We start from the raw sequence: 23,014 nt of genomic DNA on the forward strand, positions 1-23,014 counted from the left end.
TTGGTCGCTACATCTGTAACTGCAAGTTAAAACTCTACTATGCAAAGCCAAAGCCATTTATCAACAACACCCAGAAACGCCGCCGGCTTCACTGGGCCCAAGCTCATCTAAGATGGACTGATGCAAAGTGTAAAAGTGTTCTGTGGTCTGACGAGTCCACATTTCAAATTGTTTTTGGAAACTGTGGACGTCGTGTCCTCCGGATCAAAGAGGAAAAGAACCATCCGGACTGTTATAGACGCAAAGTTCAAAAGCCAGCATCTGTAATGGTATGGGGGTGTATTAGTACCCAAGGCTTGGGTAACTTACACATCTGTGAAGGCACCATTAATACTGAAAGGTACATACAGGTTTTGGAGCAACATATGTTGCCATCTAAGCAACGTTATCATGGACACCCCTGCTTATTTCAGCGAGACAATGCCAAGCCACGTGTTACAACAGCGTAGCTTCATAGTAAAAGAGTGCGGGTACTAGACTGGCCTGCCTGTAGTCCAGACATTGAAAATGTGTGGTGCAATTGGAAGGCTAAAATAGCAGAAGGGAGACTGTTGAACAACTTAAGCTGTACATCAAGCAAGAATGAGAAATAATTCCACTTCAAAAATGTGTCTCCTCAGTTCCCAAACCTTTACGGAGTGTTGTTAAAGGGAAAGGCCATGTAACACAGTGGTAAAAATGCCCATCTGATAACTTTTTTGCAATGTGTTGCTGCCATTAAATACTACGTTCATGATTATTTTCAACAAAAAATAACAAAGTTTCTCAGTGTGAACATGAAATATCTTGTCTTTGCAGTCTATTCAATTGAATATAAGTTGAAAAGGATTTGCAAATCATTGTATTCTCTTTTTATGTACCATTTACACAACGTGACAACTGCACTGCTTTTGGGTTTTGTACATACACAGACACGGTTAAAAACTAATCTCACCGTATTCAATTAAAATGATGGAAAAACTGTGATTGATAACCACACTTTGATGAACTAATGGAAGGACTAGCGTTAGCTTGCTACTTATCTTAAATGCTAACATTAAAACAAGAGACATTAACGTCTTTCCCCGTTCAGAAACGTGATACGCCAATCCAAACTTGTATAAACACATTACTGCCTAAACATCTAAGATGCAGTATTCACTAGGGGTGTCAAAAGGAATCGATTTTTACAGATTATTCGTGATTCTTGTTTGTAACAATTCTTAATCCATAAAAAAAAAAAAAAAAAGTCCCCCCCCCCCCCAATCTGTCCTGTCCAGCCACTCAGACAAATCATCATGTTGATGTAGATAAGGTGTGTCAAGCTCATTTTAGATGGGGGCGCCACATGGAGAAAAATCTACTCCCAAGTGGGCCGGACTGGTAAAATCACGGCACGGTAACTTCAAAATAAAGACAAATTCATATTGTTTTCTTAGTTTAAAAATAGAACAAGCACTTTCTGAAAATGTACAAATCATAATGTTGTTGTTGTTTTTTTTACACTTACATATTTGCGGTTAATAGTATTCTATCTTTTATTTGTTGTTATTTATACTTTCTGAATAAATTATGTGATAATGTTCATCAGTCAACTCATTGGTGTTAATTTTCAATCTATCAAGATAAAATAATAATATCAAAATCAAATTACAGGATGTTATTTATGTAGTTTGCTCATTTTCTTAACATCACGTGGTTTATTTTTTATTTTTTTTACATATGTAGCATCATCTACAGAGATACAAAGAATTGCTATTGCGACATCTAGTGGACACATTTAGAACAGCGGTTTCTTTCATTCAACAATTTCGGCTCATTTTTATACTTAGCAAACTCATCCCGCAGGCGGGATAAAATCTGTTCAGGCCCGCGGGCCGTACGTTTGACACCCCTGATGTAGATGATCTATATCTGCTGTACACATTTTCTTTAGAAAAGATACTTCTCTTGTTGCCTCATTTGTATTTGACTTTAGTAAACGTTTGGGTAGCATTTTATTCAAAAAAACCAATTTCTTAAAAGTAATATAGAAATGTATTAGAGTTGTTTATGGAGGAATGTAGTTCATCATAGAACTACAATGTTATTATAAAAAGTATAGATTCTGAATGGAATGGTGTGGCGCTCTAATATTGACACTGAACAAGAAGGCCGTGCGGTCATCCATATAAACTCCACAGTGTCGAGTTGACACAGACGGACGTCCCTTCAACAGGAAGTGAACCACCATGACGTCACATAAACCGGAAGTGAAACAAACTATTCACCCAAATAAAAATAAAAAAACATTCCAAAACGTTTACAAATTAATCTGGAAGAAGATAAATAAAAATAATAAAGGAATATTTAACGTGTCCTCTGACAAAAATGTATATTGTATGGCTATTTATTTTAATTATTAAAAATATTTGAGTATGTATAAATACTGTGATAGTTTTGGTCACTACGGTATAACTTTATTTAGCCATTTTATTTATTGTTCTGCTTGTGTACATTTGAGGGTCCCCCAGCCCCTCCTTAACAAAGACAAAACCTTTTTTATTGCTTTTGTGATTTTTATTCAAGTAACTAAGTATATTTCTTTTATGATTTGTTTGTCTTATTTAAAAGTTTACATTTCAATTGCATTGTTAAAATACACAAGAAATACAAGTTTATTGCATTTGAAAGGGTGTACTTGTATTATGAATATGTATTATCATTACATCACTGGTTAGTTTGGTCTCTAAATGATGTTGACAATAATACAGTTTATCAGCAATAATTTGGAGGTCAATATATCTAATCCAGCAAAATGTATCATCGGTTTGACATTAATGAGCTGTATGTGTCTCCAAGAAGCACTTTTTAGATGTACACTCTTTACTTGTCCAACACAATAGATGTCACAAGTAGAAACCAGTACCAATCTTACAGGTACTGACTGAATTTTGGCGGCACTATTCACAAAAAATCCAACGGTACCACATTTTGATCCCAAGGTCGCATGTAACAACATGTCCGGTTAGAGCTCTTGGTGGGCAAAGACTGACTAGTCTGACTAAGGTTGTAATTGTCCATGCCAACAAGTAAAGTAAAGCTCCACTTTTTAAAATGTATTAGCTTGATGCTAATAGCCATTGGAAATTCATATACATGCTACTAATTAGCATTACTAATTGTTTCATGGTGATTTTAACCCCTCCCAATTTGGTAATGAAAACTACAACTAAGATGCATGTTACACATAAAACAGCTGGTGTGTAATCAGTAGAATACTTACATTACACTAGGTGTGAATGAATGATGGGTTTTTAACATGTAAAGCGACTTTGGGTACTTAGAAAAGCGCTATATAAATCCCAGTTATTATTATTATTATTATTATTAACATACCTAAATAATTGATGTTTGGACATTTGTCCATCGATTCAGAATCTTCCACATTCTAATCATGATGGATCAGAGAATCGATTATTTTCACCACCTCTAATAAGAAGTGCAATACTTACAGTATAAACACTTTGTAGGACTCAACAAAAGACAAAATTGGCACACTCAACTCAATGGCAAAGACTACTTCCTGACCACGGCAACACGCCCAGGACAAATGGAAATTAATGCATACTTGCAAATGAAAACATATAACACAACTGGAGAGCACGGATGTTATTATCAACTTACTGTTGAATTAACATATTATTTCCATACTATAGAGCAGAGGTCCCCAAACTTTTTGACTCGGGGGCCGCATTGGGTTAAAACAATTTGGCCGCGAGCCGGGCTGTGTGTGTGTATATATATATATATACTGTATATACAGTATACATACATACATACATACATATATATATATATATATATATATATATATATATATATATATATGTGTATATATATATATATATATATATATATATATATATATATATATATATATATATATATATATATATATATATATATATATATATATATATATGTATGTATTTGATTTATATGTATATGTATATATGTATTTGATTTATATATATGTATATATATATATATATATATATATACATACATATATATATATATATATACATATATATATACATACATATCTATATATATATATACATACATATGTATATACATACATATATATATATATATATATGTATTTGATATATATATATGTATTTGATATATATATTAGATAGATATATATATGGAATATATATATATATATTATATATATTTGATATATATATATATATATATATATATATATATATATATATATATATATATATATATATATATATATATATATATATATATATATATATATATATATATATATTATATATATATAGCGCACTTTCCGCGCGCACGATGATGTCACGTTATCGATGAGAAAATGCATTTTTAGACAATATGATTTGCCTGAGCGGCTAGGAGACACCGTGAGTAGCAAGCGGTACAAAGTGGATAAGAAAAGACAGAAAAAAATAATTATTTTTTATTTTTTTATTTTTAATTTTATTTTTATACTTGGGACTTCCCGCGGGCCTGATTTTGGACGCTGGCGGGCTGGATCTGTAAATTTGTAAATGTTTATTTACATACCTTAATTGTTTCCAAACGGTGTCTGTAACACGGCAGTAAAATGGCTGATCAAAAAAAACAGAAGTCATGGTCATGGACCCACAAACTGCGCAAGCTAGCTCTCCAATTAGCTAAACAGACTCAATAACTCCACGGTGACGTTTTGGTGAATTTACTGAGGAATTTGTGAAACTGAAACAATACAAAAAGAATGTCACTGTAAGTTAATACTAACACTTGTAAACATTTTAGCATATTAGCTAATGCTAAAGCGGCCAGCTTGATTACATTACGATAGCATGTACAAATATGCATGAAAACAATCCTATAGACATCACACATAGGACACTTTAGTAAGTAAGAATTGTTTTAGTTATATTGTAAAACTTACCAACGTTGCTTGGAGTGATGAATGAAGAATCCATACTAGTAGAAACGTTATGGATAGCTAGAAGAGGGAACGACACTTCTACATCCGGTTGAAAGGACTAAACGGAATGACACTGCACCACCTGCAGTGAGCAAACTCATCCAAAAGATGGCGCCATGGCACAAACAATAACACACATACCGTATTTTATGTATTTTCTTTTTTTTCTTCTTTTTTTTTAACTATTTGTAATATTACCATCAGCAAAGAAAAATCCACAAATTGGCCGCATTGTTTCATAAGACGCAGGGTTCAAAGTGTAAGAAAATATAATTTACGTTAAATGATATTAATAAACAAATTGATAGTTATTACCATAGACATCTGCTAAGAGTACGCAGCATGGAGCCCTACTGCCTACTGGCACTGACGAGACGCGGGCCGCCATCTTGGAGTGATGATCCGCTCCACTCAGTGCAATTCATTTGGCAGGAGCAATGAACTGTCAGCGCATTTAATTCATCTTACCTCACTGAATACCACTGATTTTCACACGCTTTTTTGTCACACATGTAGCTATGATAAAGGACACATGTTTTATTATTCATAGTTTGCTTAACAGTACCGGTAATAGAATATTCTTATATGCTATAAGTGACCAGACGTCCGAGATCAAAACTGGGAATATAATCCCAGCGAAGGGGGAAAAAAACGGTCAGCTATTTTTAAATTGAAGAAACAATATGATTAGGTTATACAGTATATACATGCGTATATCCTACATAAACAATGTATGATGACATTAGATATCTATATATCTTAGGGACTTAACGTGGACCCCGACTTAAACAAGTTTAAAAACTTTTTCGGGTGTTACCATGTAGTGGTCAATTGTACGGAATATGTGTTACTTTGTAATCTACTAATAAAAGTTTCAATCAATCAATTAAACCTATAGACTGTATCTCTGTTGCTGCAGCAGCAGAGAGTTTATTCTGTCTTGACACTTTGTATTGATATTTTGTATTACATTCTTCCCTTAAGATAATGTTTACATTGATTGTTTTATATGTATTTTTTATGTATGTCGCTTTGGATAAAAGCGTCTGCCAAATACTTAAACATAAACATATATAAACACCTGAAAGTCTTTATATCAGCTAAAACCACCAATCTGTTTCACTGGATTCAGAATTATTATTATGGTTATTATTATGGTTACTATTATGGTCATACTCTTGATTGCTAGCGGCTATGATCTTTGCTCCTTCTCAACTCTGTGGTAATATTCTTTTCACAAAATACAACCAATAGTACGTTAATGTTAAATCTTACTTGTGAAAAGTAATCCCCCGATTCCTATTTTCAACAGTCCGCTCATTTGAGCAGGAAAACGCTGAACACCATCTTTGTTTTCTACCTGTCAACTGTCAGTTTAGGCTGCTTGCCGGCTCCTCATCACCACTTCAAGATGGTGGCCCAATTTCTCGCGTCACAGCAACCAATGCTGCGTCTACTTATAAGATGTCTATGGTTATTACCTCATGAACCTTCACGAAAGGACCGAAAATTAGCACCGTCGAGTACCGGTATCGATTCCTCGGTACCGGGAATTGGTGCCATATGGGTTTTAATATACTTATCCCAACATACAACAACATAACATTAAGGATTGGGACAGCAGGACGCAACATTAGCTTAGCTTATTCGCCGACAAAAAACAAAGCGATCAAACTGAGAGCTTCCACGTCTTTTGGCAAACATCCAGGTTTTATTTCCCATGTGTCGCAGACCATCTTTGTTTTTTGTGTGACTACCCTGTCAGGGTTGCCTTGGAGACTCTGGACAGGCTGACAGAATCCCTGGACTTCACCGACTACGCCTCCCGCATCATCCACCCCATCGTCAGGACGCTGGACAGCACGCCAGAGCTGCGCTCCACCTCCATGGACACCTTGTCTTCGCTGGTGTTCCAGCTGGGCAAGAAGGTAGCTAGACCAGTGTGTTTCAACCTTTTTTTGAGCCGAGGCACATTTTTTTTCATTGAAAAAATCCGAAGGCACACCACCGGCAGAAATCATTAAAAAATTAAAAAATTTAGACAATAAAAAGTAGTTGGATATGAATTTAAACCATAACCAAGCATGCATCACTATACTAGTCTCAAAGTACTGTCACATCACGCTGTGACTTATTTAGACTTTTTTGGTGTCTTCCTGTGTGTAGTGTATTTTCCTGTTGCAGTTTCATGTCTTCCTTTGAGCGCTGTTCCCCGCACCTGCTTTGTTTTAGCAATCAAGACTATTTCAGTTGTTGTTATCCTTCTTTGTGTGGGCATTTTTGATTGTCATGTCATGTACGGCGGGGGTCCCCAACCTTTATTGCACCAGGGACCGGTTTAATGTAGGCATTATTTTCACGGACCGGCCTTCCACGTGTGGCAGATAGATATGGCAAATAAGTGCATGAAAAATGAATAGATGAAAAAACTCACCATACCATTCAATTAGTGTAAGCCCCTGGCCTTTTCCCTTTGCAAAAAAGTTCTCCATAGACTTTTGTGTTTTGCTCATTTTTGCTAGTAGTAGGCTTTTTTTTGGCTTTAGTATCTGATGGGTTATAGGTGATACATCACATTCAAGGACAAGAGCATGGATATACAGATTAAGAAAGCTAGAAATACTTGACATTAGTTCCAATAGATTTCTAAAAGTTATGTTTTCATATTTTGTACAATATTTCATACATAAATACACTAATGTTAGCTTTTTTGGTCCAATTGTACATGCGTAAATACATCTGTTATTGCTAACTACTTATGTAGTAGGACGATGTGCAATAATACCAGCACTTTAACTTACTAGGCCAAAGGAGATGGGTATTTATTTCCTTCAGCACAATTATTATATGCAACAATTTAGCACTTCTCCACCTGCCTTATGCACTTTAACTACTATGGTCACTTCGTTCCTGATCTGCCCGGATCTTAGGTCATCAACCTGCAGATGGAACCTAGCTTTTGGCTACGATTTGGCCCCTTTACATTTTATATGTTTATTAATGGGGTGGTATAGCTCAGTTGGTAGAGTGGCCTTGCCAGCAACTTGAGGGTTCCAGGTAAGGCTGCAGCTAACGATTATTTTTCTATCGATTAATGTATAGATTATTTTTTTCGATTAATCGGTTAATCTATAGATTATTTTTTTCGATTGATCTATAGATTATTTTTCCTTTTACCGATTATTTTTTTATTCAAAATGAAGATGAAAAAATTAATGTAGGCCAGTTTTTTCAAAAGGCATGGCTTTTATTTACAAAAAAAAAGAAGTATGGCCACTCAGTCAACATTGACAACAACATGACTAAATATTCTGTAACAATGTAAACATTTAAAACTTTTAACCTTTAACAAAATTAAAAGTAGCTTATTTGCATTTTAATGTGCAAATATAAAAGTCAACATCCAGTGCAAATCTTAATATTCTGCAATAGTATAAGCATTTCAAAAGTAAAAGTATTGCTTATTTTGCTTTAAAATGTGCAAAAATAAAGATAAACATCCAATACAAAAAAGTGTAAAACGAAATATTCTGTAACAGTGTGAACATTTCAACAAAAGTGAAAGTATTGCTTATTTACTAAAATGTGCAAAAATAAAGATAAACATCCAATACAAAAAAGTGCCAATCTAAATATTCTGGAGCACTGTAAACATTAAGTATTGCTTTTAAAATGTGCAAAATAAACATCCAGTCCAACACAGTACACAATAACCAATTCTACTCATTCCAGTGAGTGACTAACAGTTGTAATGAAGAAAGGTTAGCATGTCTACATGCTTTGCTTATTTTCTTGTTTACAATATTCCCAGCAGCTGAAAATAGGCGCTCAGAAGGGGTCGATGTGGCTGGAACTGGGAGGTTTCCCAGTTGAGCCTTCACCTCAAGCCAGGACTGCGAGTGAGCTGAGCTGCAGTTTACGTTTCTAGAAGGTCAACGGGCTCATAGTGATGTTACTAGTAGTTGACTGGGAGGTGTTTATTATCATTTGGGGAGAGTCCGCTGCCTGATGCTCACCTGCTAAACACCTATCTGCTCCACGCTGAAGCGCTGACTACATGCGCTCTGAATACGCACTGCTGATTGGCTGATAATGCTTCGTGTGTACCAATCAGATGGTTGTGTGGGTGGGACAATGCTGCGTGCTGAGACAGAGGCAGAGGAGCGAAGCAGCTTGTTAAGACTTTAGCAGCTAAAGTTAGCTTTAGCTTAGAAACTCGTTCGGTACACCCCCGTACCCAACCGAAAGCCCCGTACCGAAACGGTTCAATACAAAACACGTACCGTTACACCCCTAGCAGATACAAATGACATATTCATGTTTTTGTGTAATGATGACAACGTATGCTCACGCGGACGATTGACTAGTTGATAGTTGATGGTTTTCTTTTCAAATGTTCGTTCATAGCCGTTGTGCTGCTATGATAGGCCATTTACGCTCGACACAGTGTGCATTCAACAACATTATTAGACTGTGTATTGAAATACTTCCACACTTTTGACGACTTTTGGCGTGATTTTTCCCCCTCGCTCGCACCGCTCGCATCGTCTGCTTTGATCGTCTGCTTTGCGCTTCGCCATGACGGTAGTGTGACGTAAATATGCGACGCGTCGACGCACAAAAACGGCGTCGACGTATTTACGTAACCGATGACGTCGACTACGTCGACGCGTCGTTTCAGCCTTAGTTCCAGGTTCAATCCCCGCTTCCGCCATCCTAGTCACTGCCGTTGTGTCCTTGGGCAAGACACTTTACCCACCTGCTCCCAGTGCCACCCACACTGGTTTAAATGTAACTTAGATATTGGGTTTCACTAAGTAAAAGTGCTTTGAGTCACTAGAGAAAAGCGTTCTATAAATATAATTCACTTCACTAATGTGCATTGTCCCATGTAACAAAGATGAAAGAAAAAGTAGATTAATAATTAATTTTCTACCACTTGTCTTTAATAATGTAGACAAAATAATAGGTAGATAAATGACACAACATGTTACTGCATATGTCAGCAGACTAATTAGGAGTCTTTGTTTGTTTACTTACTACTAAAAGACAAGTTGTCTAGTATGTTCACTATTTTATTTAAGGACAAACTTGCAATAAGAAACATATGTTTAATGTACTTTAAGATTTTTTGTTAAAATTAAGCCAATAATGCAAATTTTTTGTGGTCCCCTTTATTTAGAAAAGTACCGAAAAGTATAAAAATAATTTTAGTATCAGTACCAAAATATTGGTATCGTTACAACACTACTTTGCAGCCAGTTCAGTTGTAGTTTCGTTCTGCATCGCCTTTCCTAAGCTTCAATGCCTTTTTTTAGGTGCTCTCACCTTTTGTTTATTTTTGTTTTAAGCATTCGATACCTTTTTACCTGCACACTGCCTCCCGCTGTTGTCTGCATATTGTGATCATCCATCCATCCATTTTCTACCGCTTGCCCCTTTTGGGGTCGCGGGGGGTGCTGGAGCCTATCTCAGGTGCATTCGGGCGGAAGGTGGGGTACACTCTGGACAAGTCGCCACCTCATCACAGGGCCAACACAGATAGACAGACAATGACAAACCATATTGACATCTACAAAGCAATTAGCTATCTGCTGCCACCTACTGATATGGAAGAGTATTACACGGTTACTCTGCCGAGCTCTCGACAGCACTGACACTCAACATCGGCACATTATTTGCGGATTATAATTACTGGTTTGCGAAAAATATTTTTAACCCAAATAGGTGAAATGACATAATCTCCCACGGCACACCAGGCTGTATCTCATGGCCGCGGCACAGTGGTTGAAAAACACTGCGCTAGAAGACTGCCGGCCTTTTATGACTTCCTGCCAGACCGCTGACGTCATGGACCCATGTGACGGACCGGTGTTTGCCAACGGGGGGGCTGCTATTTATGAGCGGGGATGAGGTCACGGCTGCCCCCTCCTCAGTCATCAACGCTATCGTTAGCATTCCTGGCGTAGCCACGTCTGGCAACATGCGAAAAGCAAGCTTTTGATCTCCTGTCGAACCAGTTTGATCCTCATTTATTTGCCTCAGGAGGAATTTAGGCTAAACTGTATAATTAGGCACACTTTTATTGACTTGCTTTCCCTTCCTCTCGTCTGCAGTACCAGATCTTCATTCCCATGGTCAACAAGGTGATGCTGAAGCACCGGATCAACAACCAGCGTTACGACATCCTCATATGTCGCATCGTGAAGGTCAGTCCACGCTTGATGTTACGCCAAACACCATTTTCAGGCCACTCATGTGCAACAAAACGTCATATTCTTAGAGTTAGTTGTTTACCACCCATTGGCAATCTATTGGTGACGTCTGGGGGCGACTTCATCTCATAATTTGTTATAATGCAGTGGTGTCCAAAGTGCGGGCCGCACGTTCTAAAAATACTACTTAGGAAAAAAAAAGTGGAATAAAAGCTAATATATGGTTTTGGTGGGTCATTAAAAGCAGTAAAAATACGGCATGGCGCTGTTGGGAGAGTGGCCGTGCCAGCAACCTGAGGGTTCCTGGTTCAATCCCCACCTTCTACCAACCTCGTCACGTCTGTTGTGTCCTTGAGCAACACACTTCACCCTTGCTCCTGATGGGTGGTGGTTAGGGCCTTGCATGGCAGCTCCCGCCATTAGTGTGTGAATGGGTGAATGTGGAAATAGCGTCAAAGCGCTTTGAGTACCTTGAAGGTAGAAAAGCGCTATACAAGTATAACCCATTTACCATTTATATTTAAGTATTTAAGTGGATATTTGAGACAATTAAGGCCTTAAAAAGCATTTAATATGTTGTCCAGAGGCATTCAAATCATTTACCGTATTTTCCGGACTATTGAGCGCACAGCCACACCCACAAAATTTTAGAGGAACAAATATTTTCCATATATTAGCCGCACCGGACTATAAGCCGCACCCACTGAATTCTAAAGTTAAAAATATGTTTCCATATATTAGTCGCACCAGAATATAAGCTGCAGATATATACGTTGTGAAATTAGTTATTTACACAGAAATATTCTGTAAATATTAATTTACATACCTTAAATGTTTCCAAACGGTGTCTGTAACACGGCAGTAAAACGGCTGATCAAACACAACAGAAGTCATCGTCATTGACCCCACTAACTGCGCAAGCCAGCTCTCAAATCAGCTTTGTGAAAACAGGAATTTGTGAAAGTGAAACAATACAAAAAGAATGTCATTGTAAGTTAATAATACTAACAGACGTAAACGTGTTAGCATATTAGTTAATGCTAACGAGGCTGGTGTCATTAAAACATGCATGAAAACACTCCTGCAGACATCACACATGGGACAGTTTTGTAAGTAAGAATTGTTTTAGTTATATTGTAAGACTTACCAACGTTGCTTGGAGTGATGAATGAAGAATCAATACGAGTAGAAACGCTGTTGACGGCTAGAAGACGGAACGGCACTCCTACTTCCGGTTGAAAGGACTAAATGGAAGGACACTGCAGCGTGCTTACGTAGGCTTCTCTGACGCACAGTGACATAACGCTACCAACTTTTTAAAAGAATATGGCAACTCTTGTGCCGACTTCTCAAGTGATGCAATGCTTTTTTGTACAGCTTTTTTACTTGTGTATATGTGTGTATAAATACATACCTGTGTATATATGTATATGTATGTGTATATCTGTGTATATATATATGTGTATATATTTATATATATACAGTTGTGTTCAAAATAATAGCAGTCCCACATCACTAGCAAGATAAATCACTGTATTTGTTAGAATTTAAACTTCTACACTGCAAGTAAGTTTCTAGAATGTTTAGTAAAGGTATAGAAAACCAACAGGCATGACATGCATGCTGCTGATTCTGTGAAACTGAATCATTTACTGAAAAGGGCGTGTTCAAAAAAATAGCAGTGCTGAGTTCCATAAGTGACGTCATTGATTATGTGGGGAAAAAAAGGTGTTAAACAGGTGGCCCTTATTTAAGCTTCAAGGCAACTGACGCTGCATATGCTGGCTGTGCATTTGTCCTTTAAAAACAGAGTAAAATGGGTCGTTCCAGACACTGTTCAGAAAAAGAGCGTTCTTTGATTAAGAAATTAATAAAAGAGGGGAAAACCTATAAAGAAGTGCAGAAAATGATAGGCTGTTCAGCTAAAATGATATCAAACGCTTTAAAATGGCAGCCAAAACCAGAAAGGCGAGGAAGAAAAAGAAAAACGACTATTGGAATGGATGGGAGAATAACCAAAATGGCAAAGACTCAGCCAATGATCAGCTCCAGGAGGATGAAAGAAGATCTAAGATGGCCTGTGAGTACTGTAACAATCAGACCACGTCTATGTGAAGCCAAGCTACCAGCAAGAAGCCTCCGCAAAGTCCCATTGTTAAAAAAATGACATGTGCTGAAGCGGTTATAATTTGCCAAGGAACACATTGACTGGATTAAAAAGAAATGACGTAATATTTTGTGGACAGATGAGAGTAAGATTGTTCTTTTTGAGTTTAAGGGCCACGGACAGTTTGTCAGACGTCCTGCAAACACTGAATTCTAGCCACAGTACACAGTGAAGACGGTGAAGCATGGTGGTGCAGGCATCATGATATGGGGATGTTTCTCGTACTTTGGTGTTGGTCCTATTTATCGCATACCTGGGATCATGGATCAGTTTTAGTACATCAGAATACTGGAAGAAGTCATGGAGTGGCCTGCACAATCCCCGGACCTTAATCCCATTGAAAACTTGTGGGCTGATACAAAAATGCTGTTCATGAGGCAAAACCAAGAAATGCAGAGGAATTGTGGAACGAATTGTCCTGGGCTGCAATACCTGTTGACAGGTGCCAAAAGTTGGTCAACTCCATGTGCCACAGATGTGAAGCAGTTATCAGAAACCGTGGTTATGCAATTAAATATTAGTTAATGATCCTCAAGAAAGTTGAATATGCAAGCCTTTCTTAGTTTATATGGTACATTTGAGTTTTGTAAAGAAATATGTCAGCACTGCTATTTTTTTGTTTTATATTTATTGACTTTCTGTAAAATATTATCAAATCCAATTACTTTTTTCCAATTTTCTGTTTTTGAAATAGAATGTGCAGTGTCCCCAATGCATTTGTGTTCATTAAAATACAATTTATTTGAAGAATTTTGAGGTTTACTCACCTTTTTAAACACACTGCTATTATTATGAACATAACTGTATGTGTGTATATATACAAACCTATGTGTATATATGTATATATATATAAATGTGTGTATACAGTCATGATCAAAAGTTTACATACACTTGTAAAGAACATAATGTCATGGCTGTCTTGAGTTTCCAATCATTTCTACAACTCTTATTTTTTTGTGATAGAGTGATCGGAGCACATACCGTATTTTTCGGAGTATAAGGCGCACCTGCCGAAAATGCATAATAAAGAAGGAAAAAAACATATATAAGGCGCACTGGAGTATAAGTCGCATTTTTTGGGGAAATTTATTTGATAAAATCCACCACCAAGAATAGACATTTGAAAGGCAATTTGAAATAAATAAAGAATAGTGAACAACAGGCTGAATAAGTGTACGTTATATGAGGCATAAATAACCAACTGAGAACGTGCCTGGTATGTTAACGTAACATATTATGGTAAGAGTCATTCAAATAAGTATAACATATAAAACATGCTATACGTTTACCAAACAATCTGTCACTGCTAATCGCTAAATCCCATGAAATCTTATACGTCTAGTCTCTTACGTGAATGAGCTAAATAATATTATTTGATATTTAACGGTAATATGTTAATAATTTCACACATAAGTCGCTCCTGAGTATAATTTGCACCCCCGGCCAAGCTATGAAAAAAACTGTGACTTATAGTCCGAAAAATACGGTACTTGTTGGTCACAAAAAACATTCATGAAGTTTGGTTCTTTTATGAATTTATTATCAATCAATCAATCAATCAATGTTTGTTTATATAGCCCTAAATCACAAGTGTCTCAAAGGGATGCACAAGCCACAACGACATCCTCGGTACAGAGCCTACATACGGGCAAGGAAAAACTCACCCCAGTGGGACGTCGATGTGAATGACTATGAGAAACCTTTGAGAGGACGGCATATGTGGGTAAACCCCCCCCCCCCCGAGTGGGTCTGACATAATATTGTGAAAGTCCAGTCCACAGTGGATCCAACACATCAGCGAGAGTCCAGTCCATAGTGGGGCCAGCAGGAAACCGTCCCGAGCGGAGACGGGTCAGCAGCGCAGAGATGTCCCCAACCGATGCACAGGCTAGCGGTCCACCCGGGGTCCCGACTCTGGACAGCCAGCACTTCATCCATGGCCATCGGACCTGTGCAACTCCCCCTCCCCGAGGGAGAGGGGAGCAGAGGAGAGAAGAAAAGAAACGGCAGATCAACTGGTCTAAAAAGGGGGTCTATTTAAAGGCTAGGGTATACAAATGAGTTTTAAGATGGGACTTAAATGCTTCTACTGAGGTAGCATCTCTAACTGTTACCGGGAGGGCATTCCAGAGTACTGGAGCCCGAATAGAAAACGCTCTATAGCCCGCAGACTTTTTTTGGGCTCTGGGAATCACTAATAAGCCGGAGTTCTTTGAACGCAGATTTCTTGCCGGGACATATGGTACAATACAATCAGCAAGATAGGCTGGAGCTAGACCATGTAGTATTTTATACGTAAGTAGTAAAACTTTAAAGTCACATCTTAAGTGCACAGGAAGCCAGTGCAGGGGAGCCAGTATAGGCGTAATATGATCAAACTTTCTTGTTTTTGTCAAAAGTCTAACAGCCGCATTTTGTACCAACTGTAATCTTTTAATGCTAGACATAGGGAGACCCGAAAATAATACGTTACAGTAATCGAGACGAGACGTAACGAACGCATGAATAATGATCTCAGCGTCGCTAGTGGACAAAATGGAACGAATTTTTGCGATATTACGGAAATGAAAGAAGGCCGTTTTAGTAACACTCGTAATGTGTTGACTCAAACGAGAGAGTTGGGTCGAAGATAATACCCAGATTCTTTACCGAGTCGCCTTGTGTAATTGTTTGGTTGTCAAATGTTAAGGTGGTATTATTAAATAGATGTCGGTGTCTAGCAGGACCGATAATCAGCATTTCTGTTTTCTTGGCGTTGAGTTGTAAATAGTTAGCGGACATCCATTGTTTAATTTCATTAAGACACGCCTCCAGCTGACTACAATCCGGCGTGTTGGTCAGCTTTAGGGGCATGTAGAGTTGGGTGTTATCAGCATAACAGTGAAAGCTAACACCGTATTTGCGTATGATGTCACCTAGCGGCAGCATGTAAATACTAAAGAGTGCAGGGCCAAGAACCGAACCCTGGGGAACTCCGCACGTTACCTTGACATAGTCCGAGGTCACATTGTTATGGGAGACGCACTGCATCCTGTCAGTAAGATAAGAGTTAAACCAAGACAAGGCTAAGTCTGACATACCAACACGTGTTTTGATACGCTCTAATAAAATATTATGATCGACGGTATCGAAAGCGGCGCTAAGATCAAGAAGCAGCAGCATAGATGACGCATCAGAATCCATCGTTAGCAATAGATCATTAGTCATTTTTGCGAGGGCTGTCTCCGTAGAGTGATTTGCCCTGAAACCGGTTTGAAAAGGTTCACAGAGAATGTTAGACACTAAGTGTTCATTTAGCTGCTGTGCAACAATTTTTTCGAGAATTTTCGAAATATACGGTAGGTGGGACACCGGTCGGTAGTTTACCATGAGGTCAGGATCGAGGTTAGGTCTTTTGAGCAGAGGATGAATAACCGCTTTTTTGAGTGCTAGGGGAACAGTGCCGGAGGAAAGTGATAAGTTTATAATATTTAACACTTATGGACCTAATAATACAAACAGTTCCCTGATAAGTTTCCCAGGAAGTGGGTCAAGTAAACATGTTGTTTGTTTTATCCCACTTACACGCCGTAATAATTCCTCTGTTATTTCATCAAAAAGAGAGAGACTATTTTGGAGGGCAGTATCCGTCGTATATACAGTCGTATCAGTGTTAATATAACCCAGTTGTAGCTGGGATGCATTGTCTTAAATCTCCTTTCTAATGAGTTCAATTTTCTTATTAAAGAAATTCATAAAGTCATCTGCCGAGTGGGTGGAGCTACTGGGAGGAGTCCCTTGTTGGGTTAGCGATGCTACTGTACTAAACAGAAATTTAGGATCGTTTTTGTTGAGGCGGATGAGATTTGAGTAATATTTAGCTTTAGCTAAGGTAAGCATGCGTTTATAAGTTATTAAACTATCACTCCATGCTTGATGGAAAACCTCAAGTTTAGTCGCGCGCCATTTGCGTTCCAGCTTTCTACATGATAATTTATGAGCTCTAATTTCTTCTGTAAACCATGGGGTGCGCCTTTTAGGGGCCCTTTTTTGCTTTAGCGATGCTATACTATCAATGGTTTCGCGCAGGGCATCGTCAAAGTTGTTAGTGAGGTTATCAATAGAGCCGACATAATTTGGGAATGGTGCCATTACCGAAGGCAGTAGGTCAGCAAGATCATCGTTGTAGCAGCATTAATGTTGCGGCCGCTATAGCAGTTATTATTATTATTAGCTTGTTGACAATGAGTCAAAACTTCAAATTGTATAAGGTAATGATCGGACATTACTTTAGTATATGGAAGTATCATAATTTTGGAGGTGGTGACACCCCTGACAAGCACTAGATCTATCGTATTACCGTTGCAATGCGTGGGTTCATGTATTATTCAGCTATCAATTATGGTCTGGAGCGCCACGCACTGAGGATCCGATGGGGTATTCATATGGATATTAAATTCCCCCATTATGATTATATTGTCGGCGTGCGTCACTAGATCAGCAACGAACTCTGAGAATTCACTGATAAAGTCCGAATAGGGCCCAGGGGGCGGTAGATAACAGCCAGGTCGAGAGGTAGCGGTGTGACAGACCTCATAGTAAGCACCTCAAACGATTTATGTTTATTATTTAGGTTAGGGGTAAGGTTAAAGTTTTCATTGTATATTAGTGCGACACCCCCTCCCCTTTTAAGAGGACGGGCAACATGCGCATTCGTATAGTTAGGAGGAGATGCCTCACTTAGCGCAAAAAAATCGTCTGGTTTGCGCCAGGTTTCGCTAAGACCAATGACGTTAAGATTGTTGTCTCTAATGACCTCATTAATTAATAACGCTTTGGGAGACAATGATCTTATGTTTAAAAAGCCAATATTATAGGTATTGGACTGTTTTGACGAGTTTTTGTTGAGATTATTCGTAGTAGCAATATTGCAATGTTGCGTTTATTATGCGTAGTGCACTTTAAATAGTTTCGACCATATCTAGGAATTGATATGACGGGAATTTTCCGATTGTTTGCTTGGTGCTGCGATAAACTGGACACATCATAAATTGCCACCTCAGTAGAATGCATGTCTACCTCTGACACAGTCACAACAGAAAAACATTATGTGAATTGTGTATTATTCTAAGAGAATTGCTATGCGTACATGGATTATCCAGCCTGGCGCTGGCTAGTTCTTTTTTTTTTTTTTTTTTTTTTTTTTTTTTTTTTTATAATGTCCTGCCCAGCTTCTCGGGCAAATCATATAGCAGATGTAGATGCCCATATCGGCTGTTCAGATTTACTTTACAAAAGAGAAGTGTAGGATACTTCTCTTGTTGCCTTACTTGTATTTTGACTTTATTAAATGTATTTATATTATCATTTGGTGCAGCCGGGCCGGAGCAGGAGGGGATAGAAAGAGAGAAAAAGGAAGACAGAGGGGGGAATTGTGGGGACAAGAGGGGGATTAGACAGAGAGACAAAAACAACAACAGCAAACACAACAACAACAACAGAGCAACATCAGCAAATACGACATGTACAAATATGATGGTAAAAGTAATAGCAAATAAGCAGTTAGCGAAAATTAAAAAAAAAAAAAAAAATACAGAAATGACAATGAGCATTATTACACTAAAAATGGAGCAATATGAATACCAATAGAAATAGTGCTATTGATAATAAACAATACCAGTACTTTACCTTTATTATCAACAATACAATTGTTCAAATGCAACAATACATATACGTAATGATAACTTGAGATACGAAAGAATGCAGAAAAATGGAGGGGAAGAAAGAGAAGCAACCTTAACCTTGTAGATTGTTATAGTAACAATAGGTTAAGCTTTGTCAGTGTGCCATGTGTTATACCCAGTTTACCCTATGGCAACAACGTTAATATATGTTTGATGAAACGTGATTATGTGCATGAGTGTATGTGTGCATATGTACTTGTATATGTACAGTATGTGTATGTGTGCTTGTACAGTGAATGTATATGTACAGTATGTGTATATGTGTGTACAGCGAATGTATATGTACAGTATGTGTATACAGTATGTGTGTTTGAACAGTGAATGTATATGTACAGAATGTGTAAATGTGTGTTTGTACAGTGAATGTATATGTACAGTATATGTATGTGTGTGTTTGTACAGTGAATGTATGTGTAGTATGTGTATGTGTGTGTTTGTACAGTGAATGTATATGTACAGTATGTGTATATGTATGTTTTTACAGTGAATGTATATGTACAGTATGTGTATACAGTATGTTTGTATAATGAATGTGCGTGTGGATGTACGAACTTTGAGTGTGTAAATATGTACTGTATTTATTTGTATATATATGTGGGAGCGTAGGTACCTATGTATGTCTGTATGTATGTGTGTGAGTATATGTGAATTTGCATGTACAATACATTTGACTCCCAGTGTGTGCGGGAGCCAGAGTACGGCCCCAGCCTCCCCGAGAGCCCATCCCACAAACAGTAGGTGTGGTGCCCAGGGAACCAGGGGCCACCGCCCCCACGCAGCCAAGCCGGATAGCGACAGGAACCCCAGAGCCTGGCCCACCGTGCCGCCCACAAGGGCCAGCAGCAGGCCGCAGACAGACGCACCCGGCAGAGGACAAGGCACGAGAAAAACAGGGGGCAGCCAGACCCCAAGCCAGCGAGAGACCACACCCCACACGGACAGAAAGGCGGGACGCCCCGCCCGAGGGGCCCGGAGACCCCCCGCAACCGGACGGGAAGACCGCCCCCGCCCCACCGGCAACAGGGCCCCCACGAGCCCCCCCCACCCCCGGAGAGCGCGGCGAGGCCAGCCCACGGCCACCCCACCCAAGCCGGCCGCCACAGGACCACCCAGCACGGGGCCACAGGAACCACCCACCCCACCCACAGGGCCCCCAACGATGGAGATGGAACAACCAGCAACCGCCCCGCCGAGTCCCCCCCCCGAGGTAGGGGAATAAATAAATAAAATAAATAAATACATAATAATAATAATAATAATAATATTAATAAAATATATTTTTTTAAAAAAGGGGAAAAAAATAAAAAAAAAAAAAAAATAATTAAATCTATTTATAAAAAAAAATAAATAAATAAATAAATAAAAAAAAGAATTAAAAGAAGATCACAGACATGCTGACACACAAGGTCGCTACCCCAACAACTGGCCGACTCGCAGCACCTCGGAATACCCTGCAGCACCAAGCCACCACAGTAGACGCAGGGACCAGACCCAGCAGGCCCCAACCAAGACGGCCACCCGGAAGGGATGGACGGCGGGACCCAGGAGCTCCAGACACGCAGTCCGGATGCAGTAGCCTGAGGCGCCGACCCCCACCCGACAGGCAGGCCCAGAACGTACCCCCAGAAATATACATACATATATATATACATACACATAAACATACACATGTACACATACATACACATGCATACACATACACATATATATACATACATACATACATACATACATACATACATACATACATACACACACACACATACCCATACACATACATATACACAGTTTGTCAGCCCCGACAACCACCACGCGCGCGCGCTGCCACCAGTCACAACATCAGCCACCCCCCTGCACCAGACCCAGCAGCCACGGGCGCCCACACCACAAACAAACGGCAGCAGAAACAGCAGCCACAACACCCACAGACAGCCAGCACTACCCAATCAAATCAAAGCGATCAAAAAATAAACCGCGACCGGCAACCACACGCCAACAGGATCACAGATACCAGCCAGCGCCAGCCCGCCAGCAAGCCCAAACGCCAATACGCAAACAAGAGACACCAACACCCCCCCCCCGCCAAAAGACCCCACCACCCCAACCCAAACCCGCACAGAGACACCACCGCCCAAACAACCGAGACACAGTATCCAGACCAGACACGGGCGCCGCGCCGCCACCACATCAAGTCGCCAACAGAGACCCCACAGCGCAAGGTCGGGCCACACGGGCACGGACCCCACCCAACAGGAAGCGAGACCCGCGCGACGCCACACACAAATAAAAAATAAAATAAAATAAAAATAAATAAATATATATATATACATATATACATACATATACATACACATACACATACACATACATACATACATACATACATACACACATACACACATATATATATATATATATACATACACACATATACACATAAAAATTTAAATAAAAAAAAATAAAAAAATAATAATAATAATAAATTAATAAAAGCCTGGCAGGCCACCAGAACGCAGTCCCCGGAATCCGCGCCGGCCGACGAGGCAATGAGGGGTGCGCCGAACCCCAACCCCCCCACATGCATGTGTACAAGGCCCCCAGAGTGTCTACTGTGTAGTTAAAATTAGGAGGTCAGCCATTACAGCCGACCTCCAGTCCCTATTGATATGTGTACTGTAGCGTGAGTGAGATATGTATGCTTGTGGGAACTAATAATGCGATTAAAATTGGGGGACATCAAGGTCTTGGTGGGTCCCAACCAAGCCGAGCCCTCCAAATCCTAAGTGTCTAATATGCAGCTAAGATTGAGGGATGGCCGAGCAGGGGACAAGACAGGAGGACCGGAGCCCCATAGGAGGCATCCTCAATCCCCCGCCATGCCTCCCCGCAGGACAATCCCCCAAAGTCCTATATTTGTGTGACTGTGTGTGCTATAAGTAGGAGGAGTAGAGGGCCCGGACATCCCCCCCAGTCCATGCGGCCGACAACCAGGAACCACGGCCAGGAAGCCGCCCCCCCCACGGCCCGTGACCCACACCAGACCACTTTAGCGTGACGTCACGCGAGCCCACCCCCCGCCAAACAAAGCCAGCCCCCGCCCGCCCCAACCCAACCCCGCAGAGCCCATACCAGCAACCAAACGCAGAAAAACTGCACAGCCCCATGCCCAATGCAAACACCGCATCCCGGCCATCCACACAGCAACGCACCCATACGAGTTCCGGCCAGGGGATGGTGCCCCCCAACTGGGGAAGAAGTCAATGCACCCCGTCCGCACGCCAGCCCCCAAACCAGCCGTCAAGCCAACGCCAGCCAGCCCCCACAACCCCACAAGCGCACAGATACCAGCCACAGTCCCCCAACCACTCCAACCCAACACAGCGACGCCAACCGCCGGCAGTACCACAGCAACCATCACCACCACCGCCCGTCCGCAGTACAAACACCCGCGGCCGCCGAAACCTGAAACAAAAAAAAGCGACCTACCCCGTAAACCACAACAACGCACACCCCCAGCTACCACAGAGGCCGCCAACCCACCTACCCCAACTCGTCCACATACAGGCCAATCGATCCACCGGACATCCACACCCATACACACACCTACACATACATACACACATACACATATACATACATATATGTATATACACATACATACACATACACACATGCATGCATATACACATACACACACACATATATACACCTACATACATATACATATGCACACATACACACACACATACATACACCAAAACAAAACAAAAACAAAAACAAAAACAAAAAAATATAAAAAATAAAAATAAAAATAAAAATAAAAATAATGAATAAAATAAAATAAACCCTTTAACTAAAATAAATAGTTCTAGCTTAACTGACTCCTCACCCGGACTAACAGACTTTGTAATTGCCTGTGACCGGG

At 39.7% G+C, this 23,014-nt stretch overlaps 1 protein-coding gene across 1 annotated transcript in view; it reads left to right on the forward strand.

Moving 5' to 3' along the window:
- LOC133656329 (serine/threonine-protein kinase mTOR-like) overlaps positions 1-23,014 on the forward strand; it is a 274,420-nt gene that overhangs the window by 27,882 nt on the left and 223,524 nt on the right. The window contains exons 5-6 of the mRNA XM_062057364.1: positions 6,750-6,912; positions 11,101-11,193. Of these exons, the coding sequence (XP_061913348.1) occupies positions 6,750-6,912; positions 11,101-11,193 (256 nt within the window). The remainder of the gene's footprint in view (positions 1-6,749; positions 6,913-11,100; positions 11,194-23,014) is intronic.

Source organism: Entelurus aequoreus, linkage group LG01 (assembly GCF_033978785.1).
Source record: "Entelurus aequoreus isolate RoL-2023_Sb linkage group LG01, RoL_Eaeq_v1.1, whole genome shotgun sequence".
Lineage (NCBI taxonomy): Eukaryota > Metazoa > Chordata > Actinopteri > Syngnathiformes > Syngnathidae > Entelurus > Entelurus aequoreus.